General features: G+C 42.0%; 1 protein-coding gene across 1 annotated transcript in view; it reads left to right on the plus strand.

Annotated features, from left to right (window-relative positions):
- LOC107536346 (mono-ADP ribosylhydrolase 2) overlaps positions 1 to 24,388 on the plus strand; it is an 83,905-nt gene extending 59,517 nt beyond the window's left edge. The window contains exons 8-11 of the mRNA XM_087819298.1: positions 13,117 to 13,137; positions 16,687 to 16,764; positions 19,728 to 19,796; positions 24,300 to 24,388. Coding sequence (XP_087675424.1) covers positions 13,117 to 13,137; positions 16,687 to 16,764; positions 19,728 to 19,789 — 161 coding nt within the window. The 3' untranslated portion in view covers positions 19,790 to 19,796; positions 24,300 to 24,388. The remainder of the gene's footprint in view (positions 1 to 13,116; positions 13,138 to 16,686; positions 16,765 to 19,727; positions 19,797 to 24,299) is intronic.
- Positions 24,389 to 25,182: the final 794 nt, after the last annotated feature.

The following is a 25,182-nucleotide window of genomic DNA, read 5'->3' on the forward strand; positions in this document are numbered from 1 at the left end:
AAGTGATGTCTAAGCTGAGTAGAGTGAGCGAGCTTGGGCTGGAGGTGGGCAAATGTTACAGAGGAAGGGACCAGCATGTGCAAAGGTCTACAGGAGAGGACAATACGACCCATACCTCCATCCACTCATATTCACTGGGCACTTGAGTGTTTACTCCACATCAGCAGGATGCCTGTCTTAAAATTCCTGAACTAAAGTACAATTCCTGACGGTCTCTGAGCCCATGGTCTAATGCGGGAAAGGCCAAATGAGTGATCATAGTACGTCCACTGTGAAAGGGAAGGGCAAGTCCTGGGCTGAGGCCAACAAGGAGGGGGAGGTAAGCTAAGTCTTCAAACGTACTTCATCCAATTATGATAAAAATGACCACCCTGCCAGATAGACACAGTGCTGTCAATCACACACATCATGACGTTTTCTAATATGTCCCTTCTACAAGTGTCACCTGTATTAATTCTAAACTGCAGCTATCTGAACTGCTACAATAACTGGTTGGTCCTCCCACATGCCACGTGCCCTCTTCTCTGGGCCATTGCACATGATGCTCTTCCCATGCTCTCTTCACCTTTCAGGACTGGGTCCAGAAACATCTCCCTAAAAATCACCCCTTATTTCTCCTTCAAGACTGGGTTAGATGCCTTCTACTAACCCAGAATAATTCTTACCACTTTTAATTTCAATCACATAAGTCTCTGGAGGGCAGAGACTGTGTCTTACATAGTGTTGTTTCCTTGCTACCCATAAAGAACCTGGTGCATGGTAGATGCTCAGTGAATGTCTGCTAAGTAATTAATTCAAAGCGGTTTAATAGATGCTCAGTGGGAGCTTATAGATGAAGATGTTGATTGTCTGTATCCTTTGGCTAGAATTTATTATTAAATCCAATACTTACCCTTTCTCAGTTAACTATTGCACCAATGCTATAGCCAAGACCAGCTCTGAATACAAGAGGACTGGGGTAATCAAACCCATTCCCATCACCAGAAAAATCAACTCATAGCCATGCTCTGGTCACAGACAGCACATCTTTTTTATAGGCAAAGTCTGCATATTTTCATCCCATGTGAATTTACATATGTAATTTACATAATAAATGGGCAAATAAGGAAGCTCAGTATTTGAAGTGTAATCAAATTACATTGTTTAGAAAACAGAAAATAAAGCTTACTGGTGCTGGTAGGACAACGCAATCTCTCAGCAGCTTAATTACAGGATGAATCAGCCCCCTATTCCTGTCAGTGCTTCTGCCATGACTCATTCGGATGGAGTAATTTTCAATTAAAAATGTTAAACTCAGAGGATGTTCTCTTAAAAAGTATAGCAACACCCTTCATAAGGATATGAAAATAAGTAGCATTTGCCTCTGAAAGTTCAAATAATTCCTGTGCACAGAACATAAGCAGCAGCAACTGTCCCTGTCTCAGGGTTCATGCCTATCTGTGCTCTCGGTTCTCTCATGGTCCCTTTTCCAGTGCACTTGACCTCAACAGCTCTCCCTCTCTCTCATCTCCCCTGTAAGTATACAAGCATGACTAGTGCTCCCATTTCAAAAAAGCATGTACAAATAACAGCATGTCCATTGGGTTCTCCATGAGGTAGACACCTAGATGTAGTTAGGAACAAAAGGTTTATTGAGTCAGAAGGTATGTGAAAGTGAAGAGAGGAGGCAGATTTATGTAGGTGGTGGTGTCACCTGCCCAAAGTCACGTAACTAGTGGGTGGCAGAGCCTGGAACCTGCAAATCTGGCTCCAGAATCCACGTGCATGACCAATGCGTGTACTGCCTGTGTGTTCTCCGGCCCTGATAGATCATGCATTTTATTACTATTCAAATCAGAGCTTTTTATAATTATTTATTATAGGCTAAACACTCCCCTAAATTCCCTGTTATATCCATTACCTATTTGTGAGGAAGACATTACTTTCTGTCTTTTACATATTAGAAACCTGACACTCAGTGAGATTTAATAACATGCCCAGGCTGGCTCAGCAATTAAAGAGCAGAATCAGAATTCACACTTCAAACTCATGCTCTCAGGCCTAGCTCCACAGTCCTCTATGCTGTCATTGCCTTTGAGATAAGACAGAATTTCATTCATCTGTGTAATCACATAACCTACCAAACTATAGACATTGAATGAGAATTTGCTGAATGAGTGAATGAATAAATGAATGAATGAATGAATGAATGAATGAATAAGGTGTTTTTCCAGAATTTCTGTCTAATTATAGAATTGTGGTCATTTAAAAATGTGAGTCAAAACAACAAAAAAGAGTTGTAGTCACTTTTTTTAAAAGGGCATATTATTGAGATAATACTATCTCTGATGTTTCAGTTTTGTTTTTAAAAATATTAGCAATAGTGCCCGGCCAGCATGGCTCAGTGGTTGAGCATCGACCTATGAACCAGGAGGTCAGGGTTCGATTTCCATTCAAGGCACATGGCCAGGTTGCGGGCTCGATCACCTGTGGGGAATGTGCAGGAGGCAACCGATCAGTCTCTCTCTCTCATCATTGATGTTTCAACTCTCTCTCCCTCTAGCTTCCTCTCTGAAATCAATAAAAAAGTATTAAAAATACTGGCAATAGCTTTTATGATATAAACAAAATTTCTAGTAGTTAATACACATACTAGAAGAGGTTCTTAAAGATGCAGCCTTCTCCTCTAGGACTCTGAAAAGAATATGATTTTAGGACTTGACCTGACCTGTTTGTTTGTGAAAATCAGTTGGTGAGCAGATGATTCTCACAGCTCCACACCCACAGGAATCACTGGGGAAGTTCGTTAAATTCCAGGCTGCCAAGCCCCACCAACCACAGATTCTTATTCAGTAGATTTGAAAAGAAGCCCAGAAACCTGCATTTTATAATAATATCCAAGTGAGTCCAGTAGATGGTCCGTGGACCACATTTTGAAAACCTCAAGTTGACCAGCAGGGCTAATATGTCACATATGAGAAATCTTTAGAAACATACCGCTTTTCCAAAGGGTAAAATCACTACTGGAATAAAACTGCTTGATGTCCATTATTTCTCATGATGATTTTTAGAACTGTGTTATAAGTCCTGAGACCCATGTATGTAGCAGCTCAACTTAATTGGATCAGGGTGGGCAGAACATTTCACAACTATCCAACACTTTATAACAGTTTGTTGGGGGGAAGAGCTAATGACTCATTTTGCATATTTAATGTGTTTGTGTCATCCCAGCAGAGTTTTATTTTTCCATTAATAGCATGTCATTGAAATTATGATGCCTTCAATCGTAAGAATTACTCATCTATTAAATATCACTGAGAAAGAAAAAAAATTCCAAAATGGAGAATTCAATAGAATACAACAAAGAGCTACACCCTCGGGTGAGATTAAAGGGGGAATAGGGGACAGTGCCTTAGTTTGCCTCCCTCCAAAAGCAGATGCAGGTCTGTGTGCAAGTAGTTTATTTGACAGTGTCGCCAGGAAGCGCAAAGGAGGTAATGGGGAAATGAGACAGGGGAGGGAAGGCAACCAATGAAGCATGAGGTCATGAGCAGATTGCCGCTGTGAGCAAATGGGCTCAGTCCCACTGAGGACCCTTTGAGGCACCGTTTAGAGCACACCTTAAAATTGCTGCACACAGGGACAGGGAAGCAGGGGTATTACCAAATGACTCCCTTTTCTCATTGGTTGAGGGGTGTCCTGGGGGTGTTAGTTCCCCAACACATTTTGATGAAGAGCAGTTAATAAGTGAATGCTTCTCAGACACCCATGTGCACAGGACTGCTGGGCTGAACAAGCCACCTTGGCCCGTCCAGTGGAGAAGCAGAGAGATGCAGGCCCTGGAGGGGGAGCTGTCAGAGTGCACGGGGTACTGGCCACTGCAGCTGCAGGAACTCAGAGCCAGCCCAGGCATGACAGTCCAGGCACCAAGAGCTGCTCCAAAAAGCTGGGAGACTTGAGTGTCTTACCTCTGTCATTGATGGAGAAAGGTTAAAAAATGTCTCCCTTAAGAAGTGGAATCACAAGCTGGTGATAATCACACAGGCTTGTGTCCTGAATTCACATCCCAGTGTGGCCCTTAGAAACCGCAGGCAGGGAATTTAATTTCGGTGATCCCTGGTTGGTAATGGTGTCCAGTGACTAACATGTAAATGCAAATCCAGGTTAATAGCAATTGTAAGGCCATTGATTGTTCAATTCATCTCAACCTCCTAGATGTTAACATGAGGGGAAAAGGTGTCCACAAGTCAATGAAATACAGTTGTAACAATTTAGTCACACACTAGATACCTCCTTCCTACATAGAACACCTTAAGGAGCATGCCTTTTCTTTCCCTGAACACGTGTGCACTTGGCAGGGATGTGCGCGCGCACACACACACACACACCATCATCACCCTTCTAATAGATGTCTCTTGATAATCAGGGACACTTATTGGTATATGAGAACCTGTCTTCTTTCTTTCTCCAAGGTTTACAACCACACAGATAGTCAGTGGTCAATTGAAGTCAGGAGAAAACTAAAATTTGAGGGCAGCTTTTAGTCTAACTCTTTCCATTCACCCAAAGAAAACCACAGGGCAAGGGGGATGCTCCTGCTTCCAGCTGCGTTATTTTCAACTTTCCAAAAAAAAATTTTTACGAGCAAAATGTCTATATAATTCTATAAAAAGAAAGAAATTAAACTCTTGGTTTCCTCTTCTATAACAAGTCTGGCCTTCAAGCTTTTACTTGACAATCGCGTACAGACTGGTGTCCACCTTTTTTAGAGAAGCATTGTGTCCTGCTATCAAAAAATCAAAATTGGATTGCCTCCTCCTCAAAACTGAATTGTTATCTTGCCGAAGAGGTTAGGTGACAGGCCCTCTGGTCTGGTAAAATACACAAACAAAACAAAAAAAATGATTAAGATTTCCTTGCCTGAAAGGAAAAATTCCGGGTGTTACTTCTTTATTTATTTATTTTTATTGTGGGAAAGTTTTCCGAATTGTCTCCTAGAACAAGAGATTAAATGTCAAGAGATAAAGCAGGTGCAAGGCCCATTATTTAGTGACGCCAGAGCCCTTTCTCTCCCTGGAGGCACTGTTTCCACACAGAGAATGAAACCTCCCTTGAAAACTACAGAGGGAGTAGCTCTGCCAGTCTGAGAAAAGAGGCAAAAGGGCAGCCAAGCAGATGGGCAGGGATTTCTCAGTTATAAAAGTTTCTGGATCAAGCAAGAGATTCATGTCTATGGGAAAGACCAGGGTGCCTAGAGATATCAGCAATCAAGACAAAAGCTAAACCCAGGGGTCAGAAGTCAGTCCCATAAGATGCTCAGCACACAGGGGTCAGGCAGGGTGCTGAGCAATCCAGTGATACCAGCCCAAGAGGCCAGGGCTACAGCTTGAGTCCGGGAGGATGCCTGAGGCCTGGGGCGCCATCACCACAGACCCAACCACTATTGATTGACCACCCCCTTTACTCCTGGGGACGTCAATCCTCTGGTGCCCAAGGAAGCCATGAAACCTTATGCTGCTTTATTTTTTAAATATTTTCCCTGGATCCCAAACCAAACCACCATGTACCTCTAACCCCAGTGGTAGGAGCTCCAGAGTGGCATTAACCTGGTTTTCCAGATTAAAGAGGCCACGGAGTAAACCTATCTTCAAAAGGAGGATCCAGTTTCTAAGCTTTGACTATAAAATACTACCTGGCGGGGAGCATGGCCTGTGTCACGGTCCCTGCAGATGCTGTGGGAGGGAGAGCCTTGGCTGCCACATTTCTACCGAGCTTGCTGTTGCTGACCACAGAGAAGTCTTGGGCGTTGGACAAGGACTTGCTCTTTGTTGTGAATCAGTTTGCGCTCCCTTCCACCTGCTCGAGCCGTTTCAGGGATATGGAAGGCACGCAGGTCCCTTGCTTTCAGGTGGAGTAAGGTTGACCAAGGAGACCTGTGCAAAATGACTGCGGGCCGCTTCTGAAGTTCCAGCCCCGTTTCAGCTGCCTTCAGCAGGCTCGCTCGCCACTGTCACTGGCATTGGGTGATGTAGTGGAAATAGCCCAGGAGTGAAGCTAGAACTTTTAGCCCCAACCTCATTGCTCGGTGGCCTGGGACAGCCACACCACTTCTCTGGGACCCAGTGTCCATATCTGTGAAGGGGTTGGTTGACTGGAATATGCACAGTCAAGGATCCTTTCTTTTGCTCCTTGAGGAAAGCCGTCTTATTCAGATACTAAAAGGCAACAGTGAGCTACAAACTGAAAGGGGAAGGAAGCCCCTGGACAGGGGGTTTGGCGAACGTAACATGAACTTCTCACCGGTGACTTAGAACTCCCTTCAGTAAAGGCGTCTCGCTAGGCTGAGTAGTAGTTTTAGTTACATGTTTAGTGGATGTGGTGTGCGTGTGGTATGTGTGCATGTGTGTGTGTGGTGTGTGTGTGGTATGTGTGCATGTGTAGTGTGTGTATGTGTGTGTGGTGTGTGTGTGTGATGTGTGTATGTGTGGTGTGTGTGTGTGTGTGGTGTGTGGGAGGAGGGCGTGTGTGGTGTGTGTGTTGTGTGAGGTGTGTGTGTGGTATGTGTGTCTGTGTGTGGTATGTGGGGGGAGGGTGTGTGTGGTATGTGTATGTGTGTGTGGTGTGTGTGTGTGTGTGTGTGTGTGTGTGTTTGCTCTGGTAGTAATAAACCTTCTGAAGGCACAAAAATGGTTAACTCCAAGGAAGCTCAAAGACTGAGATCCTGGTATCTGTAATAGGGCTTTGTGAAGAAAAGCTGGGTGGAAATGAACTTTCATTTAATACCAGGAGTGTTTAAAAACTTCTTCTAGCAGGAAAAAATTCTATCCCTCTTTTTGAAGCTGAAAGAGTTGGTGCTGAGGGGCCAAGACCAGAAATGGAAAAGCTTAGCAGAACTGAATGCACTTACTTCCAGTTCAGAGCCCCCCGATGGCAGACCCCTGGAGCCTCTATAAACCTGCTCACTGTTTCCTGGATGCAGCTTTCTTCCTTGGTGCAGATTTCTGGTACTTTGGCCATGACAAAGGTGATGCGCTAGATTTTATTAAATGTTCAGAATGAATTCTGCTATTTAGGAAAATGTCACATACAAAGGGGAAAATCTAGTGGAAATAATTAAGGAATCTATTATTAAGAATGTACAGGATTAAATTATTCTTTGATTAAAGAGCTAGATACATAATCATGCAGGGTTCCAACCCAGGCAGTCAAAAGTGCTTTATTTCAGGAGCCTTACGTGTATGATCGAGTTGCTGAGAATCCAGCTTTGGTTACTTCCAGCAGTAAATTTCTTCCTTATGAAAAATCCAGCATAAAGACCCATTGAAAAGCCCGAAGCTGCCCCACCGTGGCTCCTTTACATAGTTAAAACCCTATTAGAGCGAAAGAATCAAGAGACTCCCCTGGAAAAAATACATATCTCTGCGTTCACCGGGCCCCTGCTGTGTACAGATGTAGCTGGTTGCTGTAGAGAAACAAAAACCACAAAGGGTGTGTGGTGGTGTGTGGGGGAGTGTGAGAGACACCCGATTTGTATTATTCCTGCTGAAAAGACTGATCTGAGACCAGCTCCAGCGGCCCCCAGCTGAGAAGGCCTCCCTGTAGCCTTCATTCCTGCCGTCGGAAGGGGGGGAAATGCATAGTGAGGCTGAATGAGAAGGAGATGCTTAATTGGGGCCTGGAAAAGGGAAAGGCAGAGCCAGCCCCTAGAACGGGATCGGAAGCCAGCTCAGTGAAGCCCAACGTGACAACACCTGGGGAGGCTTCAAAGGCTGTGATCACGCACAGCGGGGCTGCCTTTCAGATTTCTGTGGGGGCAGAGCAACCGGGAAGGACGGGTGGAGGTGGGGAGAAGGGCCAGGCCCAAGGCAGCCAGGTCAGAGATGCTGAACTGAGCCCCCCACCTCTGTTATAGGCAGGAGACAGGTTTCTACCCATCCAAATGCCTGGAGCGAGCGCAGAGCATTTGAAACCGGCTCGGTCATTCAGCCCCAGCCTACATATCATCTTCTGGTCCTCCGAAATTTTTCTTCACCCCCTTTTGAAAAGAAAAAATCAGTCAGTCCTTCCTCTGTGTCTCCACAGTTCTTGGATTAAACCACAGCCCTTGTCACTTGGCTTGTGTGTGGTTGGCCCTCTCTCTCCCTCACACATACACACACACGAGCTTGTGGACACCGTGAAGGCAGCAATATGCTTCATCCCTTGTGTACCCGATCACGTGGTAGACATCGAAATACCAGTGGATATTTTGGGGGCTTCTCTCCCTAAATATTGAGTTTCTGTAGAGTGATTATTCTGACAATAGCTAATGATGAATTTCCAAATTTTTCTCAGAGTGATTACATGGAGTTACATTATCTGGTTAAACATAAAAGAATTTATATATTTTGGGATTTATGCCCACCTCCCCACCCACAGCTACCACCACTGCCTTTTATCTTTTACAAAGGACAGCTTCTGATTTTCATTAGGATAAAATTTCCCCAATTAATATATGAAGAGGTGTGTTGCCATGGAAAGGGTGTTTTATAGAAACCCGAGAATTTTCCACAAGCATGATCCTGTCAGCTTAATTATTCATTATTTGAGTTCAGAGAGGGATCCTTGGGCATGTGTGTATGGTGTTTTTCAAAGTGATTAAGAGAGGTAGAGTGGTCAAGTAGCAGCTTTAGCATTGGGTGTTTTGGGGGAAAATAGATTAGGTGGGGGGCAGATGGTTTACAAGATATACCTTTGTCCCAAAAAAGTGAGCTAAATGTAAATCAACTATGTCAGTCTGCTCAGGCTGCCATAACAAAATGCAGTCGAGTGAGTGGCTTAAACAGTGGAAATTTATTATCTTACAGTTCCAGAAGCCGGAAAGTCCAAGATCAAGGTGCTGGCCAGTTTCTGGTGGGGCCTCTCGCCTTGCCTATAGATGGCCTCCCTCACTGTATCCTCACATAGCAGGAGAGAGATCTCGCTCTTCTTGTCTTATAAGACCACAGACCTTCAGATTAGAGCCTCACCCTCATGACCTCATTTAACCTTAATCACCTCCACAAAGACTCTATCATTGTGTGACCTAAATACAGTTCCTTGGGGGTTGAAGCTCCAACATATGAATCTGGGGAGGGGGCACAAACATTCAGTCTACAACATGAAGTCTGATCAGAACTATTTTTGATAGATATTCCTGAAACCAGCTGCTGACAAAGGCCAGGTGTGTGGAGCGCCCGTGGGGAACACCTGGTTACACAAATCAAAGGAGCCCAGGCACCTGGCCTTGGGTTTAAGATGATGGTATGAAGTCAGCTTTCAAACCTCACTCCTCTCCTTCAAACACGACAATACGAAAGCAGATAAGTAAAACAATCGAACGCAGGACATCGACAGAAACAGTAATCAGACAAAAGAACAGGCTCACAGCCAGCAAAGGAAAGACGTATTTCCAGAAATGTAGAAGGCACTCGCCTGGTATTGCCCCCACCCGCCCCTAACTCCAGCAGGCTCAGAAATAATCCTGGATAAAATCATGCTGGTGCCATTTAGCTGCCAGACTGGGAGAGGAGCAGCCGGGGGAATTGTCACGCGCGCGTGGAGTTAGGCATGAACACCTTTTATTCCACCTTCCTCCAAGGAGGCAGGGCAGCTTTCTGTAAGTCTCCATTCTCCTCTCTCCTGCTGAGCGGAAAATGGGAGAGGAAAAGCAGGCCAGTAACACATGCCTAGAACTAATTTCCTCTAGCAAAAAACAGGTATTTCACCAGGTAGAAAACAAAAGAGAAAATAAACAAGGCAAGATCTTTGGCAAGAAGCAGGCGAGGAGGCGCTCAAAAGGCCCAGGTGGGGCCTCCTTGGAGATGAAGCCCGTTCCCTCCCTGAGGAGCCTAAATGGGGTTTGCAGATTATGTATTATCATCTTCTGGTTTGGGAGCCTGAGAGAGAAACAGCGAGGGGATAGGGAACCTCCCAGGCTGACTCTCTCACTCTTAGAAAGAAAGTTTGAAGTCTCATGATGAAGTGAAAAAGCTATCCAAACCCAAAGGGTAGCCTCCCACTGTGACAGGCAATAGTGCGGACAAAGTGGTAGGAGCTGGGCTGGGCATGTGACACACGGTGAGAAATTCAGCACAACTCATATAGTAAAGGCCCTGGCTGCTTTACCCCTCCCCAAAGAAAACTCCCAAAAGGAAACACTTCTTCTAGACAGCTCCTGGGGGACCAGCAGATCACACATCCTGTGAGGAGTAGCTTGCTAATGTGTCACACACCTCACCCTGCGAGCACCCGGAGGCCACAACTGAGAGACAGACAGAAGGAAGAAGGCGTGCAAGCCAGGAAAGACAGGCGAAGGGTTTGTGACGGAAGGAAACAGGACCTGGGAAAAAGATCTGAATCCCCTACAATTACTGTAGGAAACTTCTAAAGAGCGTTGAAGAGCTTGAAGATAAGGTGATAAAATGCCATAATGAACTGAAGTGTAAGAACCCAGGAGATAAATTTTTAATCTTTAGAGAAGTAAATTAACTAAGAGCAGCAAAGAGCAATTACTAGAAAAGAAAAAAGGGTTGAGATTATCACAGTGAAAAGGAACACAGAAACTCTAAAACAATTAGAGGGAACTAATGTGTATGGCGGAGAGAACAAACTGTCCTATGTGGGAAAAACTGGTGTCCCTGAAATCTAGACGTCAACCTATGAGAGGGAAAATTCCCTAAGATGAAGGGAAAGCTGAACTGTTCCAAAAACCAATCGCTGTCTCACCCTGACAACACATCTTTAATAAGTTAATAAATTTGAATAAAGAAGGACTTTTATAGCTATCTTGGCACCTAGGTGTCACTTTAAAAAATATCTAAAGCTTTTAGAAGAAAGCGTAGTCGAGTTTACTGAGTGTGTCTTAAAGAAAATAAGGACAGATAACAATCCAGGAGAAAATATTTGCAATGTATTTGACACAGATAATTTTCTTAATTTATGAAGAATATATAAAAAGTCAATAAAGAAAAAAATTTAACAACCAAATAGGAAAAATACTAAAACAAATGACAAAAAAAGAGGGAGGGAAAGAGGGCGGGAGAGACAGTGAAGAGGACTCCCATAGGGACAGAGGACAGAAAAGGACATTTCTGAAAAATTACCTAATTCATTACATTAATAGTAATGGCAAACGTTTTCAAGATGGTTCAAGAATGCTTGTTTTAAGTCAACTCCGCTTTAATTCTTTAATGTTGAACCCAGCAGGCCATGCTACCTATAGCTGTCATGTCACCTATAAACCTCACATTCTGAGAACCGTCTGTAATTCTATTTGTTGCATGGGATGTATTGTCAACACAAATCTCAAAAGAAAAACCTGCAGGTTCCTCTAACATCTCTCCATGCGTATGCATTTACAAGTTTATCCATGTTTATAATTGGATTCTATATGCATCTCAGTATCTTTTCTCTGTGATGAGACCCGCTTCATTTGTTACTTTTTATGTAATGCAACTGACCTATAAAAGATTACCATAATCAAGGCTTTGAGAAGGAGAGTGCAGTTGGTAAATTAAAATGAAAATGGTACTGAATGTCCCAGACTCTTTCTATTTCAGTATCTCTTATCTCCTGCTAGGAGCCCTAAAATGCACCTCTTGTTTGTGTTTCAAGCAGCAGCAATCAAAATGGGGGGAGGGACAGGCAAACTGGAATAAATAGGCTGCAGAAGCAATTTTTGTTTTGATCAGATTTTGTTGTCTGTGTGAAATGGACTCATTTCTCTGAGGCACTCAGTTGCATTGCTCAGCAGGGGAGAAACAATTAGGATAATACCAGTTCTACACATGTCAGAGTAGCAAATGTCTGTCATGCCTCTTTCTCTTTCCCAATACACACACACACACACACAAATACACACACACTTGTACATGCATCCACATATGCACATTCACATTCACATAGGTATGCCACTGAATGCACACATAGTCATATATTTATACCACATGTACACATACAGGGTGGGGCAAAAGTAGGTTTACAGTCATGAGTATGTGAAACAGTTTATTCTTGTATTATTATTTATTAATTATTGTATTATTTATTGGTATTACAACTTCAAACCTACTTTTGCCCCACCCTGCATATATGCATCCATCATGATATTAAATAAATGAATGATGTCTACCAAACATACCTAAAGAGTCTTTGAAGCCAGATCTAACAAACTATGCCTCACTCTGCTCCTAGAATATAGCAGTGTATAGAGCTACAACCTTAATTTCTGCTTCACTCTGTCTTTCACAGATCTCAAACCTGCCATTGCATCTCTTGCTAATCTGTTCCAGTGTGGTGGCACAACCTGAGAGTTCTCATATGAATGTATTGTATTATAAAATAATTAAGTTGAAAAAATAATACATAGGGAAGCAACTTAAATATTTACTACTTTCTGATTTGCCTTTTGGGTTATGCTTTCTTTAACTTCTTCCCTGCTCTCTCACCCAGCTCTTAAAAGTGTTTTGTATGCTCTTTCATTTTCATTGAGCCTTGTCTAATTGACTGGCATCCTGACTATTACATAGGAAGTTCCCCTTGATGTCAAAGAGGTTCCTCCATAGTAATATCACCAGGGCAATTACCATTGGTTACAATGAGTTTGAAAGCAATTTTCTGGAAGAATCAGCCACAGGTACCTCTAGATTCTGCCATTAGAAACAATAAACCTGAGGAGAAAGTCCAAGAAGTAATGTTTAAATAGTGCTAGGCCAATTAATTTTCCTTTCACAGTAATCATTTCTTATAAAAATAATAATGTTACGTTTTAATTAGTTCTGATGGTTTCCCAGAGAGTTAGACAAGGAGTTAGACCATTTTATAGTCATTTTAATAGTGAAAAAGCCAAGGCTTTTAAATGCTATGAGACTTGGTAAAAGTAATTCAAAAAATTAAGTGATCAACCAAGATATCCTCTTTTGTGACATATCTGTTCGTGTCTTATTTTTTCTGTTGGGTTTCCTGTGTCTTCTGTTATTTTGTATATTGATTTTTTTTATATATTAGTATAGAATCTTTTGTAAATGACCTATATTGTAAATATATTCTTCCACTGGCTTATTTTGCACACTCTGAATGTTGTGTTTTGATAAACTAACGATGCTGATTAATGTTTTCCAGATTGCCAGTCTTTCCCTAATGGTGAGTGCTTTGTTTTTCCTGTGTAAGAAATTTTTGCCTAATGATATGAAGACCATTTTCTGTTATCTTTCACAGTTAGTTTTATAATCTATACAGAATTTATTTTTGAGTATAGTAAAAACTATTCCTTTAGGGTAGGTCTACTGATAGCCAGTTTCACTTTTTTCCCTCTGAAATGTTTTCATTTTAAATTAAAATTTGGAAAAAGCTTTTGTTAGATACAAAATTTTATATTGGAAATTTTTTTCTTTTAACGCTTTCGAGATGTCATTGCATTGTCTCTGGTTTCCATTATTTCTCTTGAGAAGTCATCTGTAGGCCCTATTGTTACTATTTTGAAATTAATGGATTTTTATTCACTAAATAATTACATATATATATTTTTTAAACCTTGGCTTTCAGCATTTTTACATAGATTAGCCTAAATGAGGCTTGCTTTGTATAAATTCTGCTTGTGGATCCTAACACTTTTGAAACATTGATTTGATATCTTCTAGTAATTCGGAGGAAATTATGAGCCATTATCTTATTTTTTAACTGTACTTTATTCTTATTTTTCTTTTAACCTAGCTTTTAGCTATGTCTAATTGCTGTCAAATCTACCTATTTAATTTTTAACTCCAATTATTGTATATTTTTTAGTTTTAGAATTTACATCTGACTTTTTTTATTAGTCTCCAGTTATCTGACCAACTTCTTTGCCATGAAAATTTTCTAATTTGGAATTTAATTCTTAAACACATTCATCATCATTTTAAAGTCATGTCTATAATAGCCGGATCTCTACTATGTCTCTATCTATTGTCTTATTGTCTTAGTTTTCAGGAATTCAGGTAATTTTTTTAATGCTGGACATTATAGTGATAACTTGAGACTCTGGGTAGTTTAATCTTTTCCTAGAGAGGATTTATTTTTGCTTCTGAAAAGCAGGTAAGACAGAGCAGAGAGCTATCATATAATTAGGAATTAAATTGATTAAAAATTGAATGTTAGGTTTTTTTGGGGGGGACATTTTTTGGTTTTGTTTTGAAGTTTTGTTTTTATTTTAATCTTCATTATTCATTAAGCAACCTACAGAAAGCATTTTTTTAATCTCTGCTCCAAGCAGCAGCTGCTGCATGCAGGCCTAAAATGCAAGGCACAAATAGCGGAAGACCTTGTAAAGAAAAGCTAACAGGTGAGACCTCTGCTTCTCCTGCTTTAGGTGAAGGTAGAATAGGAAAAGTATTTAAGTACAATATTTCAAAGACTCTGTTCTTCAAAGCTGAGGCCTGCAAGAGAGGAGCTAGCTGAAGGACACAAAGCTGCCTGGCTCAGCAATCCGATGCACTTCACTTTTTTAAAGAGCTGGTCCTAGTTCAAGCTTATCCTTGTCCCCAGAGTCTAACCCTTCAGGGGACCCCACAGAAAACTGGAGGTACTTATCAGGGCACCTTCTTCTTGGTGGGCCCTGACCTCCAAGTTTTGCCCCTGCCCCCTGTCCAGCCCCTCCAAACTTCCTGAGACTTCTGGAGGCTCTGCTCAGCTTCTTGGCTCATGTGGAATGTCAGCCTCACTACTTTGGCACCTCCTCACGTTTGTGCTGCGTCAGTGGCTCTCCAGTGCCTTAAAGTAATGACATATATAATCTTTCCAGTGTTTCTAGCTGTTCTTGGTAGGAGGGTTAGGCTACATCATAGTAGTCCACCTTAGGCAGAAATTCCTTTCTCAATGTGGTTTTAATTTGCATTTCCTTCATTATTAGCAAAGTGAATCGTCTTTTCACATGACTACAAGCCATTTTTATTTTATATTTTAATGAACTATTGTTAAATTTCTTGCTCAATTTTCTGTAAGATTCTTGATCTTTTCCACCTCTTTTTAGAGTCCTTTATATGTTAAAGATATTAACCCTTTTAGATTAAAAGTACAAATATTTTTCCTCAATTTGTAACCTTTCTTTTTGTAAACATTGCTTATGGAATTTTTTCCATCTAAAATTTATTATGTTTTATTTTTGTTATTACTTCTGCGTTTTCAGGCATAATTAGCAAAGATTTTCTTCTCCCAAGCTTGGAGAAATCCATCAATGTTTTCTTCTATAATTATGTCTTGAAAGAATGTGTTGATGAACAATTGAAAAATGGTCCACTTTCTAGATCTGCAGAGGGGGAAAGGATATGATATGGGGTTGTCCAGTTGAAAGTTTCAGGTTTTGTTTCCCCTTCCTCATAGCCAACACGCAATGAAAAGAACTCATGGACACAGTTACTTTCCAGTTGTCCTTGAAGGGCTTGGGAGCCTGAGTCTTTTTATTTCTTCCTGTGCTATCCCTTTCCTGACTTCTCACATCATTAGTATTACTTCTATATTGAAGTCCCCCAAATATGCGCATGTCTAATTTATAATTCCCTCCCTCAGCACTGGATGCAACAGCTTGTTTGGCAAATCCACTTAAATGACCAGCACTTCAGACTTCAAATCTAAAATGGCTTTCTGCACCTTCCTCAAATCTGCTCATTTTACATGTCTAAGTACTGACCTCCCTGACATCCATCCACCCAGTCTCAGAGTCCTGTCACCTTTGAGTCATACTTCTTGGTTGGCAGTAAATCATTACAAGAGTACAAGTCCTATCTTTGAAGGTATTTTCCTTTAAAGAAATTATAAACTGTATCTTTCCAGTCCGTGTTTCCTTCTCACCCACAGGCACAAAATTTAACATACTGCAGGCTCAATATGAACTCATGCAATGAAAATGAATTTAATCTTCTGCTTAAAAAAATTACAGAAATAATTAAAACTCTGAAATTATGGATTTTCCAGCACATCATCTGGAAGTGTATTTGTAATTTCAAATGTTCTGGCTCTTTAAGTTGTGAAAACATAATAGATACTTAACTAAGAAGTAAGAGAATATTGACTATCTGGAAAATTTCTCACAATAAAAAAAGTTCCCTACTGCTGCATTGAAGTATGTCATGTAGCGTCAGTCCCAGCGAGTGGATGACATGCCTTCTGAGACTGTGCACATGTAGAACAGTCACAATGGGAATTAAAGACTGGACTCTCAGCAATTCAAAGTGGCAGCCTCTGAAGGCCTCCTAGGGACGCAACTAAGCCATGCATCTGTGTTTAAACAAAAAACTCACTGCCAGGGGAATGATTCTTTCTGCTTTCAGGCAAGCCCAAGGCAAAGTAGGTTTTCTTTTCTCTCTTCAAAGGTGAAGCTGCATAAACTCACACATATACAAATTTTCCTAAATTTAAGTTGTAGCTTGTTCTGGTTAAACCAAGTTTCCCTGCTTTCATGCTACTAGATTTCTAATTTTAAAAACTGTGTATGTATGCATATCTGTGATTATCTCCCCAGTTAGAGAATTTACAAGATGGCACCATTATGGTATTCCAGCAACTCAAACTGTTTCCTTCTCTAACTTTTTCTACAAAAGCAGTTCAATCCCAGGAGTATTTTTAAATTTGAGAGGGTGGCAGAGGGTGACAGGACAATTGGCAGTCAGACTGTTCTAATTCTGTTAATCAAGGGACTATCATCTTTCACTCTTTCAGCTCAAGAAGAGGAAACGCCTAGAGTTTCTGTGAAAAGTGAAGGCTCCGGCAACACAGAAAACATGACAAGTCCTGATGGTAAGGTTTTCAGCGCTCTGAGCTCCTACAGCCTACAAATCTGGCACATTTACAGTGTGTAATGTAGGATTAGGGAGCCCTCTATTCTGTGAATCGACATATTCAGTTAGAACAAGGTAAAGTTCAAAAACCACTTTCTACTAGGAACCAATAAAATTGGAAGCCTTTTTTAAACATTGACTCAAGCTCAGTTTAAAAAATAGCATGTGCCTCAGTTTATTTGTAACTCACAAAAAGGGGGCCATACTGGGTCATTTCAAGGCTAACCTGGACGCATGAAGTCCAGCTGGTAAACTTTACAGAAATATCACTTATGCTCATCCCACCATTACCCTCGTCACACTCTGGAGCCTTGGCTTGAGCTTGGGCTAAGATTGTTCTTGGACCTTCCTTGATCACTTTACCTCATTGCAGCACAGCAGACAGGCATCTTGGCCAAAAACCTACTGAGTCTTTTTTTTTAATCTTCACCAGAGATTGTTTTTTTCCATTGCTTTACAGAGAGAGTGGAAGGGGGAGAGAGAGAGAAACACTGATGTGAGAGAGAAAAACATTGATTGATTGCCTCCCGCACGAGCCTGGACCAGGGCCGGGGATCGAGCCTGCAACAGAGGTACATGCCCTTGACCGTAATCAAACCCGGGACCCTTCAGTCCACCAATCCACAGGCTGATGCTCCAACCACTGAGCCAAATTGGCTAGGGGCAAAACCTACCGAGTCTTTAAAAGTACCCTAGAAATAAATTTGCAAAAACCTCTTTTTACTCACATCTCATTTTGAAAGATCTGAAGATCCTGAACCTCTGGAATATGTGCCTACCCTCACTCCTACTGAAAACCCTTGGAAAGGGCATTACTTGCATTAGAAAAAACTACTATTGGAGCACATGTGATTTAATAAATATTTCATTCCACTCCCCCACGGAGCTTAGGAGAACCAGAACTGATCAGCGATCACCTGTTGATATGTGCCTTGCTGTTCGAGTTATTTGCAAATTACTTTGAACTGATAATGACCTTGGAAAAAGCTCGGCCCCTGGTAGAAGTTACTTGGTGATTTTAGAAGACAGTTTTCTATAGTACCGGGCATTCGCCCTGCTATAGGCCCTCTCTCGCAATCTGGTTTTTCACTCATGAAGAAATAATGTTTTTAAATACCAGATCCATCCATTAAAAGCTACCACGTGTTAGTCATGCTCAGTTGAACAAAACTTGCCCGGCCCAGTTTTGCCCCTATACACATAGTTCTTAGCTAATGTTTACAAAGCATATTCTAAAGAACACCAAGCCCATACTATGCTCACTGAATTAAAGGGAAATAAACATGAGAGATGCTAAGTTTTAGTCTTTACTTGGAGATTTGCCATGTGTATTAAAAGTCTCAGCTGTAAAGAAATTTATGACCATGGTTTAAAGTTGCTTTTCCCAACTGTATTTGATCATGGAATGCTCTGTCTAGTAACATTTGATAGTGGGTTCTGGAACTCGTGACCCTTGGGTCAAAGGAAGAAACAGAAGAGGAATTCTCTACTGTATTTTATTATGTTCCCACACCGAGGTGGGCGCCCTTACAACAACTTTGTAGACCAGGATAGAAAGTACACGTGTGATTCTCTTTATATAGGCAAAATTATTTCTGTCTCCAGCCAGTTTGTACCTGGCTTTAGAATGCACTCTCATGTCATTAGAAACCCAGACTAGTGTGCAAGTGAGACAGAAGAGACCTGCTTTCCAAACCTTCCTCCTTGAGAGAGAGTTGGGTGGGATGCCACACAATGTCACTCCCTCTTTCAAGCCTCTTTGGAGAGTGAAAACCAGCATCTGCCACTATTTTACTTTAGTCAAGCTTTCATGTTCAAGAAAAATTGATTTGGGTTGTTGATTTTGTGCAAATAAATAAAGGCTACCCAAATGAGAAAACACAATGGGTGCTTGTTCAGAGCTCACAAAAGTGTCACCATTATCATTTGTGTTTGGACAACTCAAAGGCAGGCAGGAAAATGGGAAACTTTTATAGTTCACAAAAGGGAAGGCTCAAAGCACCCTCTCATTGAAGTGCTTGGCATGGGGAAGAGAGACTTGGGCTAAGTAGAAGGGGGACATCTTAGGTGATCTGCGTGGGGACATACTTTGTTTTTCTTGGTTGAGGCAAATATAGGGAACCTGGCAGTCACTGACCATTCTGAGCTCATTGTTGCAGAGGTTTTAATTCTATTGTTAAGTATGGTCTAGCCATTGTCCATTTGTATATTGTTTCTCAGGTTAGAATACGGGCTTTGATGCTTTAAAAATATCAACCTAATTAAAGCAATGACCCTTGAAAATTTCCAGAGTGATTGCTATGCCTGCTCTTGGCTACTTCTGGACAGTGGTAGCAATTATACATTCTATTTGTATGCAGATGCTCACCTAGAACAATACAGAGTAAAGTAAAAGCACAGGCTTTGTTTTATCATTGCTTCGAGATCTGGTTAAGTGCTTTGCTTTTCCATTTCATAGAGCCCATTGGTGCACCCAGTGGCAAGTTTTATAAGGTCTGTTTTGAATTTCAAAATTGAAAACATGGTAAAACAAAGAGGCTTATTGTCATAGCCCTTTCCGAGGGAGCTGCTTACCTCTCTGCAGGTCAATGATCTCTTTTACTTTATTTTCTTATATATCTATTGAGGCCTTTGAATTTACCTAAGGAGGGTAATAACTATACCGAAAATATCAACCCAAAAAATCCAGTATGAAATGACAACTTAGCCTCTACAATTCAGTAAAAAGGCAATTCTGCCTTCCCCATTTCTCTCCAGTAAAAATCCACAAGAGTGATCCCAAAATCATAAATGAATGAAATGAACCGAAAAAAGGTATTAAGATAGGAAATCAGAAAAGTATCAACTCATAGACCATTTTAATGTTTAAGAGATTTGGTTTTGATAAATATTTAACCTTTTTATTTCCCTTTCTGGTTACAGTTGAAATGAGTAGTCAGGTCGACAGTGTGAATGACCCAACAGAGAGTCAGCAAGAAGATTAACTAATAGGTAAGTCGCCCTGTGGTGGGATTTCGAATTGATTCAGCCAGTCAGAGGAACTGTTTGTAAATGGCATATTGGATTTCGCTGGACTCTACCAAGTCCCGCAGCATGGATCAGGCTAAACTTTAAAAATCTTTATACCAAATGATACAGTGTAAGGAGCAAAGATCACCGTAGAAACTTGCCATCTTTAGAAGGAAAAGAAAAGCCACAGCATATCCAAATCATGCAGTGTTCTGGTTGTCTGAGCTTCGACAGCAAGAAAAAGCGGTTTTCCATCCATCTCACCCCTGGCCTCCTGGAACGATTAAATTATTTCAGCAGCCCCGAGCTGATTCTGAAGCATTGCTTTTCCAGAGTTTACCTGCTGAGTTGTTTCAGTATGTCTTTTTAAAGCATAACAATTAAATCTTTGCCCTGGAGAATGTGGAAGGGCCCTTGAGTGTGTTTGGGCAGAAAGAAGCCCGTCTTACATCCTAACCTCTTGCACCACTACCCGTGGACCCGTGTGTCTGCACAGAGGCTTGTTGAGTTGAATGAGCCTCCGGGAACTCCCAAGGAAAATAAAAGCCTGGGCCAGACCACATTTAGGAGTTTTTCCAGACCAACACACTAAATCTCTCAGCAGAGACTGACGCAGATCTGGAATGATGAGTGGTCTGTAACCTTTTTCCATGTCTTGAGGGCTGGTGAGCAGAATTAGAGGAACGAAGTCAGGCCTGCTCTTCCAATTCCTAGCTTAAAATGCTTAGCTGTAAAAAAAGAAGAAAAAAGAGAGAGAAGAAAACAAAAAACCTATGGAATAAATGAATTGTGGGTTGTCTGGTGTAACACACAAATGTGTTGACACTGTTGCCTCCAGGACATCCCTGCCCCCCTCCCCCCTCCCCCCCCCCCCCCCGTATCTTCTCAGTGGGTCTCTGTACCCCCGGAAGCCATGCTGCAGGTGACTCTCGAGCTCCTGCATCACAGCAGGGTAGCGCTGGAGAAGGTGTGAAAATACACACGCATCCGTCCTTCCCATCACGATCTTGAACATGATTTAAAACTAAATATAAGAGCGTTTGCATAATGCACGTATAGCATAGGACTGCTAAAAATGATAAACACATGCAAACATGACCTAAAGACATTTCTTCTATTGTTATTGTTCACCTCACTCATGGATTTTAAATATCCTGCTAAACTGCAAAAATGATATGGTAGAGAAGTTTCCATTAAAAAGTAATGAAGCGAGACTAAACCTGAACATTTTAAATACAAGCTCTTCAGCGTCGCCTTACCTTTTGCCCTTTAGCTGGCAACCAACTGTGACTTCTTGTCTAGGTTTTTTTTCTAACAGACACTCTTGTTTTCCTGTGTGATCATTTTCCAGATAGAGTACCAGGGCAAATCTGTTTTCTGTGGTAGATGTCAAAATATTTTCCTTGACCATAAACACCAATTTATACCTTTATCCAAATGAGTAAATTGTCAAAACTTAAAGGTCAAAATTAGTTTAAGGAAACTCAATTCCAGGAAGAGAAGTGGCTTACCCAGGGTCACTGCTGATGGATGGAAGTTTACACACTCCCAGTACAAATTCTTTGATGACACCACATCGCTCCTCAAACAATAGTGAGTTTTTAACACAGTCGTCACAGAGAACGGTCTGACCTGAGGAACTCCACTGATTGCTATAGAAATATTTATTCAGTTGTGTTTATAGAGGTTCCCTGGTAGTTTAACAGGAGAAAAGAACCTAAGCTTCAGTTCTGTGTATCATACCTTCAAGGAAATGAAAGAACTACAGTGAAATTGATTTAGAATTATAAAAATCGAAGACATAATACAGAAATGTTTTGTGCTGTATAATTTATAATTGTGAAAAATTAGGACTAGCATTCACAACAATAAGGGAATGGAATAATGAATAAGTAGAACACTCTGCAAAGGTAAAAATAATTTTTAATAAGTATTTGAGGGCATGTAAGGATGGTTATGGAACTAAAGAACTACGGAGAAATGTGGCGGGCGGAGGGGTGTGTGGCTGCCAGTTTGGGCCTTAAGAGGCCTTGTAACTTCCATTTTTGCTCACTCAGAATGCTTGCTCCTGGAATCCGGCCACCTTGTGTGAAGCTCAGGCTCTTTTATAGAATGACAAAGCCCACACAGAGAGAAACTCGGAGGCCTTCTTTGAAGATGTTCTGGCCCTAGTAGATACCACCCAGAGCAGATGAACTTCCCAGCTGAGGCCAGGCCAAATTCTGGAATCATGAGAAATAATAAATAATTGTTCTTTATAGCCACTAAGTTTTGGAATTGTTTGTAACGTAGCCACAGGTAACCGAAACAGTGGGAGTAATGCAGGACTCTTCCCACACAGGTGCTTATAAATGAGAGATAAACTATAACAAACATATTTTAAAGTACAAAGCTCAACTGACATAAAAACAAAGGTGTGTTAACGTAAGAAACATGCAAACCTGTGAGGAATTTTTGTGAGTGTATTTGAACCAAACTGGCGACAAATGCCGGGAAGCAGAATCTCAATGGATTGAGATAATACTTCAGAGGATGGCAGTTTTGCACCTTGTTTTATGCATTATAATGAAAGGGGGAGACATAAGTGGGTTACTTGAAATCCACTAGGGGGGACAGGGCAGGGGGACCTCTAGGATTGGATAAAAAGTAAAATAATGGGCACACACTTCTTTTATTTAGGTGGGTGCAGGGTAACTAACAGTCAACAATTAACTCAACGACAGTGAGGGGATCTGTGGTCTCCGCAGAGCGGTGCCTGTGTTTGAGGGGCCTGGAAAAAGGAAAATTACTTTGGCTTTCCAACGATACATTATCGTAGATGCAAAAAGACAATAGACAGGTTCAGTTAAGGTAAAGATTGACCTTTGTCAGGGAAGAGACCCACCTAGGACATGACTACCCAGCATAAACTGCATTTTAATTTAAAAAAATTTCAGAGCATCCTTTGTGGTTACTTTAGGTGTCTGAGTTTGCAAGGCTGCCAAGCAGGCCCCCCCGAGCTAGTGAGGTTAGCAGGTGGCCCCTTTGTACCCACTGGTGCCAGGGGTAAAGGGGAATGTGGAAGTCAAAACAATAATCTGGTGAGCTAGAGATACTCAACCCTCAGGGCTACAGACCAGTTGCTGATGCAGAAATAGGCCCCACGGCTGGGGACTGGGTTCTAATGGCCACCTGGGACCTTGAGCCACTCAGGGTAGGAAGCTGGAGCTGATACGTCTACAAACATACATCTGGGACTCTCAGCTCAAGAAATGAACAAGGAGACAGGGTGCAGCATGGAGACAGAAAAAGGCTCCCCTAGAAAGTAGAAAACACAGATGCACCATGAGCTTGAAACAAATTCATGCCATCCAAAGTCCTACAGTAACATACGCAGAAATTAATTTGTAGTTGATTATAGATCAGTCTTATCCCTGGCGCAGGAAGCAGATGGAAACGTGAAACCATCACGTGGAATTCCCACAGAAGAAAAAGTATCTGAAGATGAGTTCACAATATTTTTTGTTTGTTTTTGTTAATCTTCACCTGAGGATATTTTTTCCATTGATTTTTAGAGAGAGTGGAAGGGGAGGGAGGGAGAGAGGGAGAGAGAGGGAGAGACATACACATGGATTGGTTGCCTCCCACATGTGCCCTGGGGTTAATCATCCCCACGAGCCCAAGCAAGCGGTCGATGGGCGTGAATTTATTAAACAGTGATTAATATGCTTTTTAAAGATAGCGTGTGCTGACAATTACATCTTAGATACCCAAAGTTCTTTGATAGTCCAATAAGACATTTCTAGGCCTGTCTGAGGGGTGGGAAACATTTAAATGGCTGTACAGTGGTCCCACTTAACCACAGTTCTGCTTTTCATGGTTTCAGTTATTTGCTGTCAATTGTGGTCTGAAAACGTTAAATGGAAATTCCAGATACTTTGAGAGAGACCACATCCACGTAATTTTTATTACAGTATATTGCTATAATTATTCTATTTTATATTAGTAATTGTTGTTACTTCTTACTATGCCTAGTTCATAAATTAAACTTTATCACAGATATGCATGTATAGGAAAAAACATAGTATATATAGGGTTGGGTTACTATCTGGGGTTTCAGGCATCCACTGGGGGTCTTGGAAGTATCCCTCCATTTAGATTAGGGACAACAACTAGATTAAAATGATAGTCCTGCCCTGGCCGGGTGGCTCAGTTGCTTGGAACAGAGTCCCATGCACCCAAAGGTTGCGGGTTTGATTCCTGGTCAGGGCACACACCTGGGCTGCAGTTTAATCCCCCAGACAGCGTGCGTGCGGGAGGCAACCCATGGATGTTTCTCTCTCACATCAATGTTTCTCTCTCTCCCTCTTTCTCTAAAATCAATAAGAACACAACCTGGGGTGAGCATTTTTTTTTTTTTTTTTTTTTTTTTAAGATATTCCTTGCTAAGCCTCTGAAGACGGCTTATCTTTAATCTAACAAATGGTTCCTCCTTGTCTTCGGCAGGGGCACAAGATGCAGCAAAGGAACAAAGAAACAGAAGGAACTGCGGTCTCCGCATCCAGCCTCCCGGCCCTGGGCAGCGTGGGAGACAGTGCTGCGGAGGGGGGGCGGGGGGGGGACAGGCTCGTCCCACGCGAGGACAGGGCTCCTTTGCTCCAGTTTCTCGGCTGCATTTTGTTCTGTTTACAAAGAAGGAAAAAAAGAACTTTTCTTTACCCGGCTGGGGTGCCCCACATTAACGCATCTTTCAGGCCCTTCTATCATTCCTGTCTTTTCTCCCCCCACGTCGCCCCGGGGTCATGGCTTAGCACCCACGCGTGTCTGCAGGGCCCTGTCTGCTCTCTCAGTTATTTTGCAAAGCTGGTCTTGCGGTGGTTTCCCCAAGGAAAGGAAGGAAGACAATTGGTTGCAGGCTGAATTTCAGTAGTCCCCAAGCCCAGTCTCAGTATAGTCCCCAGGCAAAGGAGGCGGGGTAGGAAATGGGCAAAACCGGGGGAAATCACTTGGGGAAAGGCGAGGTTGATGAGCTGAAGCTGAAATCTTCTTCGGGGGTCCCCGAGGCACAGCTTACAGCTCTGTTCCGGGGGGTAAGGAGCAGTAGGCGAGCAGGGCTGTCTCCAGAGCAGGGCACAGAGAGGCACCGGGGGGCAGGCCTGGCAGCTCTCGCCTGTCCCTCCGTGGGCAGGACAGCAGGGATGTTCTGATTTGACCCCGACTCTTAGAGCTCTCTTGGGTTGGGAGGCCTGTACCAAGTGCTTCAGCATGAGCCCGGGGAGCTGTGAGCCTGTGTGACCCTGTCATAAAGGATGACTCCTTTCTAGGTGTTTTAGTTGGGAGAGGGGCCTGCTGCATTTAGGATCCAAACACATGCCTGTGATATGAAAAG

Source organism: Miniopterus natalensis, chromosome 7 (genome assembly GCF_054644295.1).
Source record: "Miniopterus natalensis isolate mMinNat1 chromosome 7, mMinNat1.hap1, whole genome shotgun sequence".
Taxonomy (NCBI): domain Eukaryota; kingdom Metazoa; phylum Chordata; class Mammalia; order Chiroptera; family Miniopteridae; genus Miniopterus; species Miniopterus natalensis.